This window comes from Gadus chalcogrammus, chromosome 8 (genome assembly GCF_026213295.1).
Source record: "Gadus chalcogrammus isolate NIFS_2021 chromosome 8, NIFS_Gcha_1.0, whole genome shotgun sequence".
Classification (NCBI taxonomy): domain Eukaryota; kingdom Metazoa; phylum Chordata; class Actinopteri; order Gadiformes; family Gadidae; genus Gadus; species Gadus chalcogrammus.
The window spans coordinates 18,742,180-18,760,334 of NC_079419.1; the positions used below are offsets into that span (position 1 = coordinate 18,742,180).

The following is an 18,155-nucleotide window of genomic DNA, read 5'->3' on the forward strand; positions in this document are numbered from 1 at the left end:
GCCCTTCTGGATGTGGTCGTAGTGGGACATGACAAAGCAGAATGCTTCTGGTTGCTACAATATAAGCAAATTATGCACTATATATATCCACGCAAAAGGTCAGGCACTACGCAGGAAATAGACACGTGGGTCACTAGAGAACACTTCCTACAGGTACCGGCAGAAAAACAGATATTCAGTAGTGAGAAACCAAGCTCCTGCAGTGTCATCAATACCGTGGTTATGCTACTGTACCTACACGCACTCTGTTAGTTGCAGTTCTGTTCCTGGCTGCATCCACTACACAAGGTTCAAATCAATTGAATGGGTGGATCTTATTCAAACATTTAACATAGGATTGTCTATCAGACATAAATATGGACAATATAATTTTTTTTTATGTTATAATCGAATAACAGTGGGATGTTGTTATTTATAATGAGCACACTACTTCTACACAGCAGGATTGTAACAGTAGGGTGTAACTTTGTTTTGTCCGCTTCATCAATTATCTCTTCTGTTTCATGAGCTTGAGGCGTCCAAACAGGGAGAACGAAACCACAGGCAACTAAACTAACTCTTCCAACTCTGCTCTAAATAAAGCAGGATATGATCTAAATCTATCGACTGCCATCAAATAAGGATTTCCGGTGCCCAATGTGGAAAGAGAACAGTCAACTCAGTGCCGATTCTATTCCTGACCTCAGTGGTGGACTCAGGGGGGGGGGGGGGGGGGGGGGGGGGGGGCCTCCATGGTTGAAATAGTGCCCTCAAGAGTGGCGAGAGAGAAAAGTGCCTTATTGGCTGCCCTTTACATGTGAAAAGAATTATTGGGTGCCCTCTGGTGCCCCTTCATACAATAAATTATGATGATGAGCCTTCTACAACAAGAAAATACGATAACGTGCCTCAATGAGTGCCCTCTTAATGCTCTTACAGTGCCTCCATGGTTGAAAAAAAGTGCCCTCTAGAGTGGTGAATACGAGAGAAAGTGCCATACGTGATGCATCATAGCTTTTTGCACACTGGTTGGGCCCCATGTTGTGCAGAATGTGCCCTTTTTATTTTTTCGCCCCTGCCTTCAAACAGTGTGAGTCCGCTACTGCCTGACCTCCTTCATGAAGATCAAAATGACACACTGTAATTGATATACAATAAAGGATCGGATTCCTAATTGTTCTGATACTCGTCGGGTTCCCGTCAGTCATTCATCGGCCTAACAATAATAATCAGAATCAACGCAGCAAGACCGGACGCATGTAGACTCCAATATGTTGGACTTCAATATTTTTCTCATCGCCCAGGTAGCCATCCTGAGCACGGGAAACCCAAAGGCAAAGGATTAGGAAAAACTGTTGATTGTTTTTTCAAAGGTAAAAGATGCCTTTGCCATAATCCACTAATGTAAACAGAAAAGTGTACCTAGCAGCCGGTCCTCATGTGAACAGCACTCATTACATACACAATGCATTCTTTATCCTGCCCTGACATTTAAAAGGGCAGACAATTCATCTGCCCCATACGGGAGTGTGAAGCGGACCTGTGAAACCTCGGGCTGGGACAGGCCCGGCTGGGACAGGAGCGGAGTGGACAGGCCCGGCTGGGACAGGAGCGGAGTGGACAGGAGCGGTTGGGACAGGAGCGGAGTGGACAGGAGCGGAGTGGACAGGAGCGGAGTGGACAGGAGCGGAGTGGACAGGAGCGGAGCGAAGGGGACGGAGGGGGTGGGACAGGCCAGACGGGGCCGGCTGGGACAGGAGCGGAGGGGACAGGAGGGGGTGGGACGGGAGGGGGTGGGACGGGCCAGACAGGCCCGGCTGCCTCAACTGGCTCATGTTGACGTAACCCTGGGGGATGGGCCCCTGGGAGTAGGGCTGGGAGCCGGGGTCCTGGCTGCCGCTCATCTGGTTCCCATGCTGCCCTCCTCCTCCTCCTCGGTTTCTATGACGACCGCCTGGTGCCCCCCCCCCCCCCCCCCATACCTCTCTGTGTTGCACTCACAGAGAGGTGTGCTTTCGGTTAATGAGCGTGACGGGTTTCTCCCACATTTATTTTCTATGAAGGCTGATCTCACTTATTTATTTTGAGGTACTATTAATTAGCAGTAGTTTGGTGTGGCTTTCTTAGATCTCTCTAAATCTATCAGTCGATTATTACGATATCAGTCAATTAGTGTGTTAACAGGGTCTTCTGAGTTTTTTTTGCCTCTGACTGAATCCCGCATACCATACAATTACATGTAAATACGGAGTAAACTACAAATAGGATGTATAGTCAAAACCTTGTTACATGCCTCGCGTCATTACTTGTGACCCCTGAAAAGTCTAGTCCCCCCGCTCTCAGACTTTTAAACCCTTTATAAACATGACATCGCTGCGAAACAAACATGAAACACGACGAACATCCCAGCTCTGTCAACATCAATATCTCCCAAAGCTAGGCTGATCTCCTGTAAACAGAGATGAACAGGGTCTCAGGACACAGACCATGAACAGTGCTCCTCGTTGCTCGAGCGGTGAGCGAGGTTGTATATGGAATGCGCCAAACACTGACGGTTACACTGTATACAAGAAGCTTAACCCTCTCTGACGCGAACCTCGAAAACCGCTGGCCAGGAGCCCCACACATCATCACACACACACACACACACACACACACACACACACACACACACACACACACACACACACACACACACACACACACACACACACACACACACACACACACACACACACACACACACACACCGTTGCGTTGTACTCCAAGGGTCCAAAAAGCCTAACCCTCTCTAGAAATGTAACCCTCTCATGGTCGCTGACATCAACTGCTGCCCAGGCGAATGGCAGTTCACTACCATCCGCTCCAGTGGGTGTGCATTCTTTAATACAGTTGGTGCCGCGGCACTAAGCAGCACTAAGCAGAGCCCGGTATCATGAAGCAACCACCCTACAGAGAGGGCAAAGGAGAACGCTTTGCAATGCATTATACACATTAAACCTCATGCTCCCGTAAGTGCCACAGGTGTTATTATCGAATGTGCGCAGTAACAAAGTACAGTACTTCTGTACAATGAAGTTGTCATGATGAGGTTGGGGTGAGAAAATAAAGGTAAATTAAAGTAGTGCACACACACACACACACACACACACACACACACACACACACACACACACACACACACACACACACACACACACACACACACACACACACACACACATACAACAACAGTTGCAAAGTACCCTTTACCAGAGATAATCCTTTGGTCAAACAAAAGGGCTGAACAACCAGTTGAGGTAGGATGTTCCTGAGCCACTGGAAGTCAAAGCCCTTCACACGGTCCTCTGTGGGGGACAAAAGCTCATTTGTTATGCAGGTGACACACCACTTGATACCTAAAGCTACTATTGCATTTCACAGTCAATAAAGAAAAACACAAAGGAATAACAAGGCCTATTGGACATCCTTATTCCATCCTTATGACATCCTTATGACATCTCTGATTTGGACTGCTGCTTGACATGAGCCAGAACAAAACGATTTAATGGAATACCCATTAAGGCTTTACCGTCATGGCACGTAACGTAAGGAAGGGAAACACGGACCCCTGATAAATAAATCATGAGGAACGCAGCAGAATCGATAGCGGTTTGGAAGCACCTTCTGCTTTTTTTTTTACCAACGATGCAGTGCTCCGACGTGTGCCCTCACCTGCCGGGAGGCCGTTCTGCAGGGAGCCCTCGCTGGAGACGCTGGAGGGGAAGGCGCCAGGGGCCCTGAGGGTGGTGCACGGCACGCCCAGCACCACCAGCCCCTCACACAGGGGCTGGCCCGCCTGGGCTGCCTCCTTCAGCCTCACCACGGGCCCAGCCCAGTGGTCGCCCCCCACCAGGATCACCTCACCACGGGCCCAGCCGGCAGTGGTGCATTCACGTTAGCGCATTTTGCAGAAACTTGATACCAAAATAATAGGAGTATTGTATTCTAAATAACTACAAAGCAGTTACTACAAAACACACTGCATCGTTTATTACCTATGTTAGTATGTACAAATAATGTTGGTGCGACGTGATTATCAGTTTGAAACGGATAATCTAAGATTATAACAATCATTACCTGAATGTGAAGAATCAGGTCAGGTCAGTTAGGTCTAAGACATCCATGAGTTGTGTTTCAGAGATACATACTTAAGTCATCAGCCACCCCATCTAGCACAGGCCTGTTCCGTCTCGTAATACCACTTTATACCTCAAGAGGCGACTGCCGTCACTGCAGCGTCCAGTCTGCCCTCAGTCCCTCATGAGAGGATGAAGAAGAAGAAGTGCTGCCCAGAGGGGGTTCTCACCTCTTGCCAATCATTGTGGAGGTGCTGCCCCCAGATAGACAGGCAGTCAATCAATGGAACAATTAAGGCAATGACGCCAAAGGCACTTAGCAAGGGGCCATTAACACCCCCTACCGCTCCCGGCATGAAAATGTCTGATAAGAGAGAAGGGAGGGAGGGACTGTGCATTTCCATGTTTCTTACAATAGGGTCGGAACCCAAAAACGTTCTTGTGCCGTGTTGAGGATGTATTTGACAGTTTGCCCCACCTTACACGTTGCACCTTTGACAAGCAAACAGTAATTTGTAATAATTTCCCGTAGCCTTTAGTACAGTATTTACATTTCCTGTTGTATGTAATATCATAAACGTAGACAAAATAACTTGTCAGCGCCGTTGCGATACCAGCACAGCAACCGTTATTGAATGACTTTCCTCCATGGGGATTGGAACATAATATAACCTGTATCCTGCCTCTAAAGCCCCCTCTCTGACACATCCACCTTGTACTGGGGCTGTGCACTCGGGTTAACACACAGGACGTGGTTCATTAACCCCCAGGGAGCACGTGGGCGGTGCTCACGCCTGCCTGTCCCCCTGGACCGCGGGCACCGTGCACTCTGGCTCTGTGGCCGGGGAGGTCTCGTCAATCAGGACGGAGCCGAACTGCATCCTGGTCAGACGGGGATCCCCGGCCCCCACAGACGTACATCAAGTGAGGCACGTCTTTTCTTTAAATACATGCCTCACTTGATTACTCATAGAAACAGAGGCGAAGCAACGTGGGCTCTAATCAAATCATAGGTCAGGTCAACCCAGTCGCCAAGAAAAAACGTCAGTGGTGTACGTTTCCATGAACACTGGATACGTAGCATTTCAACGTAAAAAATAGCGTGTTATACCTACAGTATCCACGTGTGCCGCTGTGGAGGCGGGTTTCGGGGTTTGGGTTTCACGGGTTTCACGGGTTTCGCGGCAAATTGTGGACACGATTGTTTAGGGGGGGGGGGGGGGGGGGGAGAATGTTGTTGACCGGGGAGGGGGGGGGGGGGGGGGAGACACGTTTGTTGAGGGGGGGGGGGGGGGAGACACGTTTGTTGAGGGGGGACGACGACGACGACGACACGTTAGTTGAAGGGGGGGGGGGGGGGGGGGACACGTTTGTTGAGGGGGGGGGAGACACGTTTGTAGGGGAGGGGGCACGCTCGACAACGAGAGTTGGTTTTTATTGAACGCTCGACAACGAGAGTTGGTTTTTATTGAACGAGACCTCAACACGGAACAGCTGCGCGAAACGATGGTCACGTCACTCTCGGTGACGGTGTCGACAATAATGAACACACGGACAATGTTAATAGAACAACACACAACCACATAACATCCCGAACCCATTAACCCCACTTAATCCTAACAACAAAACAAGTTAACAAAAGCCCCATTTGTCAACTGAGAACCCCAATTCCCAGAATCCCCCGCGGCTCCGGAACACGGCGTAGCTTATATTAATCTTTATTATCTGAATGGGAAATGCAATATTTTAGGACAGATACACCATTAAACGCGTTTCTAATGACATTTCTAGCGAGAAATGTACATTTTCCTTACATAATCTTCAGTCAGTGAATGTGTATGATCTTTATTAATCTTTATTATCTGAATGGGAAATGCAATATTTTAGGACCGATTCACCGTTAAACGTGTTTCTAATAACATTTCTAGCGAGAAATATACTTTTTAATTGCATAATCTTCAGTCAGTGATTGTGTCTGATCTTATAGTTTTATAGTTATTAGGAGTTGATCGGCTCGCTCGCATGTTTCAACGACGTCAGGTTGCTTTCGCTAAACTAGCAGCTCACGTGCTTCCTGCGTTTGTGTTATTAAACTGTTACTTTATGTAACTTTTAATGATATCATCTTGTTAGAAACACGTATATCTGAGAGCCAACCCAGTCGCCAAAAACATACCTACGTTGACAGTGTACGTTTCGTGAACACTGGATTACGTCGCATTTCAACATAAAATAGCGTGTTATACACACACACACACGCACGCACATGCACAGACACACACACACAAGCACACACACGCACGCACAGACACACAGACACAGACACAGACACAGACACACACACACACACACACACACACACACACACACACACACACACACACACACACACACACACACACACGCACACGGTGCATTTCGCTGCTAAAACAACAACAAAAAAATATTCCCTCAAATATTATTACTTTCAAAACGTTGGCCAAAATGGCCAATAATATCTTTTTTTTTTTGGATGCTTCTAGGACATTTTGGGTGGATTTTGAACGGTATGTGGGGGGCACGTTTTTTGCAGGACCTGGCAACCCTGCGCTGTTGCCAGAGATCTGGTTCCACCCCGGCGTGGTGCTGTCTCCTTTTGACCTTTTGACCCCAGACTTCTGGGGGAATAGCTGAATCAATTCATTAGTCAATCAGAAGCATGTAAATATCTTTCCGGTGGGGTAAGAGGACGAACAAGGTGTCCTTCAACATCTACGCTTCCAGGCGATTGCAACGGTGCCACACATGAGCATATTCAAACATGTTTAATGGTAGTAATTAGCTGTCGAAATTGGAGGCCTTAATCAATACTGAGCAGCTATTGATTTGCTTCCCGATAAAGATTTGTCACAAATGACATGTTATTTAGCATCTACACGTTGAGCTGAGTCCAATGACACCAAGAACGACACTCTAGCTAATGGTAACATGTATTTTACATGGTACACCTAGGTCTAGGACATGATCTCGGTGTAGCAAGAGGCCGAGCTTGATCTCATTGGACTCAGCTTAACGTGTAGATGCTAATTAACATGTAATTTGTCAAAAATCTCCATCGGGAAGCAAATCTATAGCTGGTCATTATTGATAAAGGCCTCCAAAATCGACAGCTAATTACTACCCCAATCAAATATGATCATGTGTGGCACTGTTGCAATCGTCTCGAAACGTAGATGTCAAAGGACACCTTGTTTGCTCTGTTGCACCACCGGGAACATATTTTCATACTTCTAATGGATTGATTCATATTTTAAGGTTCTCGGAGTGAGACTTTAAGTGGCTGCAGCAGAAGTGTTGAGACGAAAGATGATATCAAGAGATTTATAGAATATTCCCATTCACATTATGATTCTTCGTCGTAACATCCGACCAAACATCCTTCACATTCACAGAGCGAAGATTATGAAAGTCCAGGCTCAGCAAGTGCTCCATCTCGTTGCACCTGCACCCAGCGGCTCGCTTGCAAGATTTTGGCCTGAAGTTCTTCCCAGACCAACACCCTAGCCATCCAACATGCATATCTGAGAATCAGGCCTCTCTTTAATAATGACAAGAGAGAAACACACATTAACTTTTTGTTATCTCATAAGCGGCGTGGTGCCGGCTCCTTTTGACCTTTTGACCCCCGACTTCAAAAACGTGGCCACAGGCCAGCTGTGTCTACACACCTTTAGCCACAAATGTACACCTCCATCCCACAAAAAATGGGGACTAGAAACTAACCTCTGTCTTATGTACATTTACTGTACTGTTGGAGGTCACGCCCCTTTGCCGACCTTTTCGAGATAGCTAGGGATGCTAAAATGTTTACACACATTTCCCGGGGCCCCGTGTACGACATATCCGAGATTTGGAGTTCTAGCCCTTAGAGAAAAAAAGTTTTCCCAAATGGAGTGTCATTTGGACAAAGCCCCTCAGAAGTGTAGCCTGCAGGACCTAATGGTTCAGAATGTGGTGTAAAAACAGTTTTTGAGATAGGAAGGTCCTACCGCCCTGAAATTTTAATACCTTATTCTAGGGCCTAACTGGGACCTCCGCACCGAAACTTGGCCCGGTCGGACCCCGAGGGGAGGAAGGGGGGGCCCTTCCTGCCCGAGACTTGGCCCGGTCAGACCCCGAGGGCAGGCCCCCCCTTCCTGCCCTCGGGGTCCGACTGGGCCAAGTTTCGGTGCCGGGGTCCCAGTTAGGCCCTAGAATATGGTATTCAAATTTCAGGGCGGTAGGACCTTCCTATCTCAAAAACTTTTTTTCCACCACATTCTGAACCATTAGGTCTCGCAGGCAACACTTCTGAAGGGGCTTTGTCCAAATGACAGTCCATTTGGGAAAACTTTTTTTCTCTATGGGCTAGAACTACAAATCTTGCATATGTCGTTCTCGGGGCCCCGGGAAATGTGTGTCAACATTTTAGCATCCCTAGCTATCTCGAAAAGGCTGGAAAAGGGGCGTGACCTCCAACAGTACAGTCAATGTACATAAGACAGAGGTTAGTTTCTAGGCCCCATTTTTTACGGGATGGAAGTGTACATTTGTGGCTTAATGTGTGTAGACACCGCTGGCCTGTGGCCACGTCTTTGAAGTCTGGGGTCAAAAGGTCAAAAGGAGCCGGCACCACGCCGCTTATGAGATAACAAAAAGTGAATCTGTATTTCTCTCATTACATTTTGTCATTATTGAAGAGAGGCCTGATTCTCAGATATGCATATTGGACTGTTAGGGTATAGGTCTGGGAAGAACTTCAGGCCAAAATCTTGCAAGCGAGCCGCTGGGTGCAGGTGCAACGAGATGGAGCACTTGCTGAGCCTGGACTTTCATAATCTTCGCTCTGTGAATGTAAAGGATGTTTGGTCGGATGTTACGACGAAGAATCATAATGTGAATGGGAATATTCTATAAATCTCTTGATATCATCTTTCGTCTCAACACTTCTGCTGCAGCCACTTAAAGTCTCACTCCGAGAACCTTAAAATATGAATCAATCCATTAGAAGTATGAAAATATGTTCCCGGTGGTGCAACAGAGCAAACAAGGTGTCCTTTGACATCTACGTTTCGAGACGATTGCAACAGTGCCACACATGATCATATTTGAATATGTTTCGGGGTAGTAATTAGCTGTCGATTTTGGAGGCCTTTATCAATAATGACCAGCTATAGATTTGCTTCCCGATGGAGATTTTTGACAAATTACATGTTAATTAGCATCTACACGTTAAGCTGAGTCCAATGAGATCAAGCTCGGCCTCTTGCTACACCGAGATCATGTCCTAGACCTAGGTGTACCATGTAAAATACATGTTACCATTAGCTAGAGTGTCGTTCTTGGTGTCATTGGACTCAGCTCAACGTGTAGATGCTAAATAACATGTCATTTGTGACAAATCTTTATCGGGAAGCAAATCAATAGCTGCTCAGTATTGATTAAGGCCTCCAATTTCGACAGCTAATTACTACCATTAAACATGTTCGAATATGCTCATGTGTGGCACCGTTGCAATCGCCTGGAAGCGTAGATGTTGAAGGACACCTTGTTCGTCCTCTTACCCCACCGGAAAGATATTTACATGCTTCTGATTGACTAATGAATTGATTCAGCTATTCCCCCAGAAGTCTGGGGTCAAAAGGTCAAAAGGAGACGGCACCACGCCGGGGTGGATCCAGATCTCGGGCAACAGCACAGGGTTGCCAGGTCCTGCAAAAAACGTGCCCCCCACATACCGTTCAAAATCCACCCAAAATGTCCTAGAAGCATCCCAAAAAAAAAAAGATATTATTGGCCATTTTGGCCAACGTTTTGAAAGTAATAATATTTGAGGGAATATTTTGTTGTTGTTGTTTTAGCAGCGAAATGCACCGTGTGCGTGTGTGCGTGTGTGTGTGTGTGTGTGTGTGTGTGTGTGTGTGTGTGTGTGTGTGTCTGTGCGTGCGTGTGTGTGCTTGTGTGTGTGTGTCTGTGCATGTGCGTGCGTGTGTGTGTGTGTGTATAACACTCTATTTTATGTTGAAATGCGACGTAATCCAGTGTTCACGAAACGTACACTGTCAACGTAGGTATGATTTTGGCGACTGGGTTGGCTCTCAGATATACGTGTTTCTAACAAGATGATATCATTAAAAGTTACATAAAGTAACAGTTTAATAACACAAACGCAGGAAGCACGTGAGCTGCTAGTTTAGCGAAAGCAACCTGACGTCGTTGAAACATGCGAGCGAGCCGATCAACTCCTAATAACTATAAAACTAAAGATCAGACACAATCACTGAATGAAGATTATGCAATTAAAAAGTATATTTCTCGCTAGAAATGTTGTTAGAAACACGTTTAACGGTGAATCGGTCCTAAAATATTGCATTTCCCATTCAGATAATAAAGATTAATAAAGATCATACACATTCACTGACTGAAGATTATGTAAGGAAAATGTACATTTCTCGCTAGAAATGTCATTAGAAACGCGTTTAATGGTGTATCTGTCCTAAAATATTGCATTTCCCATTCAGATAATAAAGATTAATATAAGCTACGCCGTGTTCCGGAGCCGCGGGGGATTCTGGGAATTGGGGTTCTCAGTTGACAAATGGGGCTTTTGTTAACTTGTTTTGTTGTTAGGATTAAGTGGGGTTAATGGGTTCGGGATGTTATGTGGTTGTGTGTTGTTCTATTAACATTGTTCGTGTGTTCATTATTGTCGACACCGTCACCGAGAGTGACGTGACCATCGTTTCGAGCAGCTGTTCCGTGTTGAAGTCTCGTTCATTAAAACCAACTCTCGTTGTCGAGCGTTCAATAAAAACCAACTCTCGTTGTCGAGCGTGCCCCCCCCCTACAAACGTGTCTCTCCCCCCCCTCAACAAACGTGTCCCCCCCCCCCCCCCCCCCCCTTCAACTAACGTGTCGTCGTCGTCGTCGTCGTCCCCCCCACAATCGTGTGTCGTCCCCCCCCCTCAACAAACGTGTCCCCCCCCCCCCCCCTCCCAACAAGTCTCCCCCCCCCCCCCCCCCTAAACAATCGTGTCCACAATTTGCCGCGAAAGCCGTGAAACCCAAACCCCGAAACCCGCCTCCACAGCGGCACACGTGGATACTGTAGGTATAACACGCTATTTTTTACGTTGAAATGCTACTTATCCAGTGTTCATGGAAACGTACACCACTGACGTTTTTTCTTGGCGACTGGGTTGAGATGCATCTTATAGAGGCTATCATGAGCAGCTCCCTGTCGGTGGAGCCTTTCAGAGCTCTGGAGCGCTCCTCATCCGAGGACGACAGCTCCCTGCTCTCATCCTTCAGCTGCTGCAGTTTATGGAGCTCCAGTGCACTGTGGACAGAAGACCCACCACACACTAAACACTAGGCAAACACACGCTATAAATACTATATTCACGATATAAAGGCTGTGTGGAACGCACATCATACCAAAATCTAGCTCGAGATAAGAAGTTGAAACTGCTTCGATGCTAAACTCATTTGCGACTTAATGAAGAAATGTATGGCTGCTTATAGATGACACCAGATTACCCCGATTTTGCATGGTCATATCTGTCAGACCAGTCCAATCGTCAAATCATAGATCATATATTTACTAAAATGTGAGGCTCAATTTGAGTTTCCAGTGCCTTCACTAAATGGCCGTCCACCTTTTTTGACATAGGCTACTATGAGCCTAAAATACATAATAAGGACCATTATTATTTACCGTCATTTATGTTGAGACTCGGTTCTGTCTGATTACGCACAGTTTTCACATCCCATCATGAAAAAACCTGCATCCATAAAGAGACTGTAGAGGTGTTTGACTGATTAAAATGTAAAATACATTTGAATGATGCGTTTCAGCATATAGAGCAAAAACAGCACCAATCAATTAAGCATAACAATGGAAATGCACTGACAGAAAGAATACTTTTCACCAGTTGGTGTTATGACAGCTGCTGTTGACTCATTTAGCATTTGACATTTTTTTCTGGGGTAATCTTTCAAAGTTCTGAAATACTGCAGAACTTTAGAAGTTATTCTTCCTTGGCATTTTGTAACCTTCTAGACCAGCCTTTCTCAAACTTAGGGAGCCCGTTTTTATTAGGGTTGCCAATTGGCAGAGCAAGATGCATAACTATGCTATGATATGAATTCATTTTCCTAATTAAAATATAAGTGTTCTTTTGTGCGACGGTGGAATGTTCAGTTCAGATGCATTTGGACTTTTTGATTTTGCAAAGAGACCTTCAATAGGCAGTGTTTTGACAGTGGAAAAGTAAGTCAGTCAAGGTGTGTTTGTTTGTCACACAAAACAAACATTTCATCTTTTGTTTTGCGTCTGATGGTTGTGAGTAGTGTGTTGCTAGCAGCTAATATTACTTGTATTTTCAAGTGAATCGCAAACATGAAGAATAGAGAGGTTCAAAAAAATAAATAATACAAAGTATATCCTTGCGAATCATTACATTGACAAATGTATGGCAATGGTATTAAGATCTCAGTCATGCTAGTTTTGTTAACACTTGTCCTTTCAATGCAACCATTAAATCGAGGGGACATTATAACCAGGGCCTGTGCATACACAGAGGCTGCCAGCACTGTCCTCCATCTATTAAGCAGGTATACACCATTAGACACACTGGGACTTGACATACGAAAATGCATGTTGATACAATATTATGGCCCCCCGAGAAGGTCAGGTCAGCATCGTCTTTAAATAAGTCAGTAACACTGAATCTGAATGCTGGGGTTTAAGGCTGAGGGACAAAGTGAGGGGGAAAGGTTTTGGAGGGTTGAGGGGGAGACAAATAGAAGGGAGAGCAGAACATGTTGGCTCATTTAAAAGTGCAAAAAAAGAAAATGTTATTTGCATATTTTACAATATGTTTATGAAGAGCTTTACATTATGCTCAGCAGATTTGAGTATTGGTGTGATTGTGTTTCTGTTCTGTATACATTATATAAACTCCCAACTACAGCTGACATAGTGGGCTTACTGCCTCCATGTCCTCACTTTAAGTTCAGAGTGCAAGGTCCCAGTGCAGTGTTCAGAAACATAACGTCATACTCTGCATTATACAGATTATTGCCTAATGTACTTTTATAATGAAATAAATACATTTTAATTGATTTAATTGTTGTATTCTTTATCAACATTTTTAAAGTAGATGTTACGGCAATTCATGCTGCATCTTGTACGTTTGGGTTCCGGGGAGACAGCAAATTTCTCTTTTGGGTCTCGGGTTAAAGGAGTTTGGGAACCCCTGTTCCAGACAAACACCCTCTAAGCCCTGTCCTATTGGGCCACACAGCTCACAGCAAACATCATCACACCGGGCCAAGCTCAGACACAGCGAGTTACCCGCTGCCCCGCCTGGCCAGGTGGTTGAGCACGGTGCCTGTAGTACCTGGATCAGACTCAGGGGGCGCTGTAGGACGGTCTACGCCTCATACACCTTAATGACAGCAGGTGGAAAATATGGTTTTAAACCCTGGTGGAAAAGAACCAGGTGAAATACAAAAGGTAGGAGTCCACGGGATTACCCTTTTTTACACCCCACGCACGCACACACCGAAATCACACGCATAGTAACTGAGGTTGGTATTGTGTGAGGTGTGTTTTGTTTCCGTAAGTTTGGCAGAAGAATGCGAGGTGTGTTTTGCTCTGTAATTATAAACTAACCAAGCTCATGCCCGTTTTACTCATTATCATCCACGAATATAAGTGCAGGGGAGCCGTCTCAGCACGTCCCAGCACTGCCTGCTGGTTGTAAGGAGGGATGGATGGTGCCCTCCCACCTGGGATTGGTGGAGGCCGGGCAGGCCCGGGGCGGTGAAGCGCTTGAGGAGCGGACACCTGATGACCACGTCTCCCCCCCCTTGTGGCCCAGCAGCTGGTGGTAGACGTAGCCCGACACCGAGGTCTCGTCCACCACAGGGGTCTCGTCCACCGTAGGGGTCTCCAGGGAGCTGTGCGTCCTTACCGGTGGAATAGGACCCGAGCAGATCAAAATGAACACGTTACCATTGCTGCTAATACAGTAACACAAAACACTACAATCAGCCACCATTAGGGGACAATGAACGAGGATAGCTTGCTAGTGTCTCAAAATGTGTCACTTGACCCCAATAACAGCCAGAGAGATGCCACGACAGCAAGACCATCCGTCTCTATTTTGACTTCAGTGACCACATTTTGTACCGAATTCCCATTTAATGGCATTTAACAGGCAATACATCATAGGGGCTTGCATGTGTCACTGGGGCTCGACATAGAATGAGCAGAGAAGCGCATGCAGCATACGTCTCAACTCACAGTTCCTGTCAAGGAGGCGGCCCACCACAGAGAGTCCGGCTGGGAGTCAGGGTTAGGGTCGTGAGGCACCTCCACCGGAGCACCCGCTGATCCTCCATGGCCATCTCATCCCCAGAGTCTCCTACAGAAGGTCAAGGAGAACCCGCAGAACAAGGGCCACAGGTCTCCTTCAGAACATATACCACATATATACACACATTGGCCCCCTGACTCATTCCCCCAATATTGTTTGCATATTTCTTTTAAACGTAAAATTATATATATATATAAATAAATCAAACATTTATCAGGTATCCACTAATGCATGAGTGTGGCAGCGGCCAAGGAGGGTAGACAGGGTGGGGCTAGTTATCTCTCCACGCCCACTCCCAAACCGACCACAATCTGGTGAGGTGTCGGGGCAAGGGAGTGGCTGAAGGCCAATGTGCACCAGACACGGTGCGGCTCCAGGACGGAGGCCGGGCGTGTGCCGACACACAGACCGGCGCCCACGTCTACCAGTGCTCCAAAGTCCACCGGCTGGAGATGCAGTAACTTGTGATACATGGTGGGACAGAGCTGCTGCGCGGTCGTGATGCGTTGATTCCTGTCCCGGAGCCGCAGCGATCCCGTGCTCTGGCCGCTCCGCCTCCGTTTCTCCGAGGCGCAGCACATTGGCCTTAAGGGGGAGGGGTGCAGTTATGACCACGTGTGTAGGGTTACGGTTTCACTCATGTCGGATGCAGCAGTTCTTTTGTAATAGCAGAACTTCTCTAGGGAGACGGCCAAGAGCATGGGAGAGAAGAAAAAACACCAAGTGAAAGTATGGTGAAGGCCCCATCACCCCGATTTAAGCTGATCCGTCACCAGACTTTAGATATGAATCTAAAGACTAAGGCCCAATCTCAATACTTCCCCTTACCCCTTATCTTCCCCCTTACCCTTGAAGTTGCGCGTTCATGTGAGAGCTAGTGGTGTCTCAATACCCAATTTGATCAAGATTAAGGGATAAGATTGAGTGCTATGTACCCCTTATTTTTAAGATGATTTGAGAGCTCACTTGGGCCGAATCTCGATTCTTCCCCTTGCCCCTTTTGCTTTGTCTTTGTCTTTGTCTTGGTTAAGACAAAGACAAAGACAAAGCAAAAGGGGCAAGGGGAAGAATCGAGATTCGGCCCTAGTCTTTCAGCAATACACGGCCATGCCCTAACATCCAGGTCGTATCAAGGGTCTTTCTCCCATTCGGTCCACTTGTCAGTAGAAACATAAGTCTGTGGAAGGATACTGTCAGGGACTGTAATCACATGTCCCTTCCCCTTCCAGTTAGTGGTCGAGTCCCCTTGGTACCTCAGTCAGATCGCCCTGCATCAAGCGTATGTCTGGAGAAAAGCAAAACCGTTACATATTCATTCAAGCTATATTTAAATTGTGCTTCTCGTCATGCATGGCAGATGTGATGTTAAATGTCAAGGACCACTGATAGACAAACCATGATTGGGACAATGGTGATGAGGATTAAAAATCAAAGAATTACCACCCGAATCCGTCTTGGGAACGGAGAAATAAGCAATCCGTTTTTTAGAGCCCCAGATCCCATTTCAACGTGATGTTGTCCTGGGTCTGCACGGGCAAAACACACCAAATACTTGAGCTGCCACCGATGGAGTGCTAATGTATCATGGAGGGAGAATATATAATAATATGGGAGGCAAGATAGACCCATGGTGAGGGTGTTTGCATCTTAGTTGAGAGGTTCTGGGTTCAAACCCCAACCCCGACTATGAGCAATATGCCCTTCACTCCTATCTCCTCATTAATGAAAAAAATATAATCACTAACGAGTCCCTTTGGATAAAAGCACCTCCTAAATAGAAAAAAAAGGATTTCCATAGCCAATACAAGCCACCGTTCGCAGGTTAGTGGGATATTCATTTGCACAACCTCTTCTGGTACATATTCCAAATCTCCAACTGTTATATTGAACAGTACAGATTATACACACAACACAGCCTGCATGCAGTAAGAAGTGTGTATCCACAGTGGTGTGTGTGTGAGTAGGTGTATGTGCCTGTGTGTGCCAGCGTGTGTATGTGCCCATGCGTGTGTGTGTTTGCTCATGCCTGTGCCTGTGTGTGTGTGTGCCATGTGTGTGTGTGTGTGTGTGTGTGTTTGTCATGTGTGTGTGTGTGTGTGTGTGTGTGTGTGTGTGTGTGTGTGTGTGTGTGTGTGTGTGTGTGTGTGTGTGTTTGTGTGCCCGTGTGTGTGTGTGTGTGCCCGTGCCCGTGTGTGTGTGTGTGTACCTTCCAGAGTTCCTCCAGCGTGTGGACCTGCTGGGCGGTGGCCTGGCGTGTGCAGAGCTGCTCCTGCTCCCAGCGGTCCAGGATGAGCGCCTGGGAGCCGTCCCAGTGGAAGTCCTTCAGGCTGCTCTGGCTGGCACACGGCTGCCTGCGCACAACACAACAACAGCTACATGGAATGAGATGTTGTTTTATCACCTCTCAAACACATTAAATTCACGACATAAGCAGACCGGTTGAGCGCTGTTCATCGTAGTATTAGTGCTTACTGAAACTACTACATATAAATAACAAAATACCAAAGTGATGACACGCTCTGACTGCTTGTTTGTAACTATTGTATGACATTACTATGTTAAACATTGTGCCCTCTGGTGGTTTTGAAAAGTGTTTACGCATCAAATGAATTCTTAAAAAAACAACTTCTTTTTGATCTCTCAACGACTCCCTCTCACACACACACACACACACACACACACACACACACACACAAACACACACACGTTGTTGATTGTATCATGGCGAACATGGATGCCCATCACTTTGTAGGGCAAGCAAAAGCTTAAGGCAACGTAATGTTGCACGTGTAAATTGTAGCGTATTCCCCATAGTTGTATTCATAACAATCATATTTGGGTCCTGCCAAGCTCAGCTTGCATCAATCACTTGTTTAGTACCTGATATGACGCTCCCTCCTGAGATCAATGAACTCTAAGCACAAGAAATGAACAACACTTTATAACACACTGACGTGAAGGTTTTGGTGATGTTGAATTACTGATGAATTACTTTTTAGTTAATATAATTTGTGTTTGAAATTGTAAATAATTATACTTGAAGAAAATATTTTTGTTTTGAGAATTTTGGATGGACAAATAGGCGGCAAAAGATACCGCCCTGATTATATTATAAGTGATCATTTGATGTGTAAACTGTGATTCCCACGTCAATTGCAAAACCAGTTCTTGCTCGTGTTGCAATAGACAACACAAGCAGAATCATGAATCCCACATTAGCTAGAGAGGTAAGACAAAAGATATCCACAGCAAGACCAAAACAATTATGGGTTTAGGCATTATGACTTACAAATAAATACAACCCGTCCTAGGCAGTCAAACATTCATATATTGTTTTAGTAATAACCATGTCCTTCCATATTAAAATGTAGTTCAATACATGTTTATGCACAACCGAATGCAGGTTGTCATTACATTACACCTGCTCCACCTGCTCAACTCCACCCACCTGCTCCACCCACCTGCTCAACTCCACTCCACCTGCTCCCCCCCACCTGCTCCAACCAACTGCTACGCCCAGCTGCTCCACTCCACCTGCTCCACCCACCTGCTCCACTCCACCTGCTCCACCTGCTTCGCCCACCCACCTGCTCCACCCACCTGCTCCACTCACCTGCTCCACTCCACCTGCTCCACCCCAACTGCTCCGCCCACC

The 18,155-nt window shown here is 46.3% G+C and overlaps 1 protein-coding gene across 1 annotated transcript; it reads right to left on the reverse strand.

The window, feature by feature from the left end:
- Window positions 1-99: 99 nt before the first annotated feature.
- upf1 (UPF1 RNA helicase and ATPase) lies at window positions 100-17,709 on the reverse strand (the record flags this gene model as incomplete). The annotated part of the gene is given in 21 exon segments (XM_056597208.1): window positions 100-106; window positions 1,503-1,558; window positions 1,797-1,965; window positions 2,382-2,428; window positions 3,232-3,326; window positions 3,694-3,880; window positions 4,892-5,017; window positions 11,322-11,486; window positions 13,109-13,124; window positions 13,287-13,567; window positions 13,911-13,988; window positions 13,991-14,090; window positions 14,453-14,519; window positions 14,522-14,545; window positions 15,692-15,759; window positions 15,761-15,785; window positions 15,941-15,987; window positions 15,989-16,026; window positions 16,707-16,851; window positions 17,381-17,414; window positions 17,637-17,709. Coding segments are annotated over 21 exon segments (1,848 nt in total), but the record flags the coding sequence as incomplete, so codon positions are not given.
- Window positions 17,710-18,155: the final 446 nt, after the last annotated feature.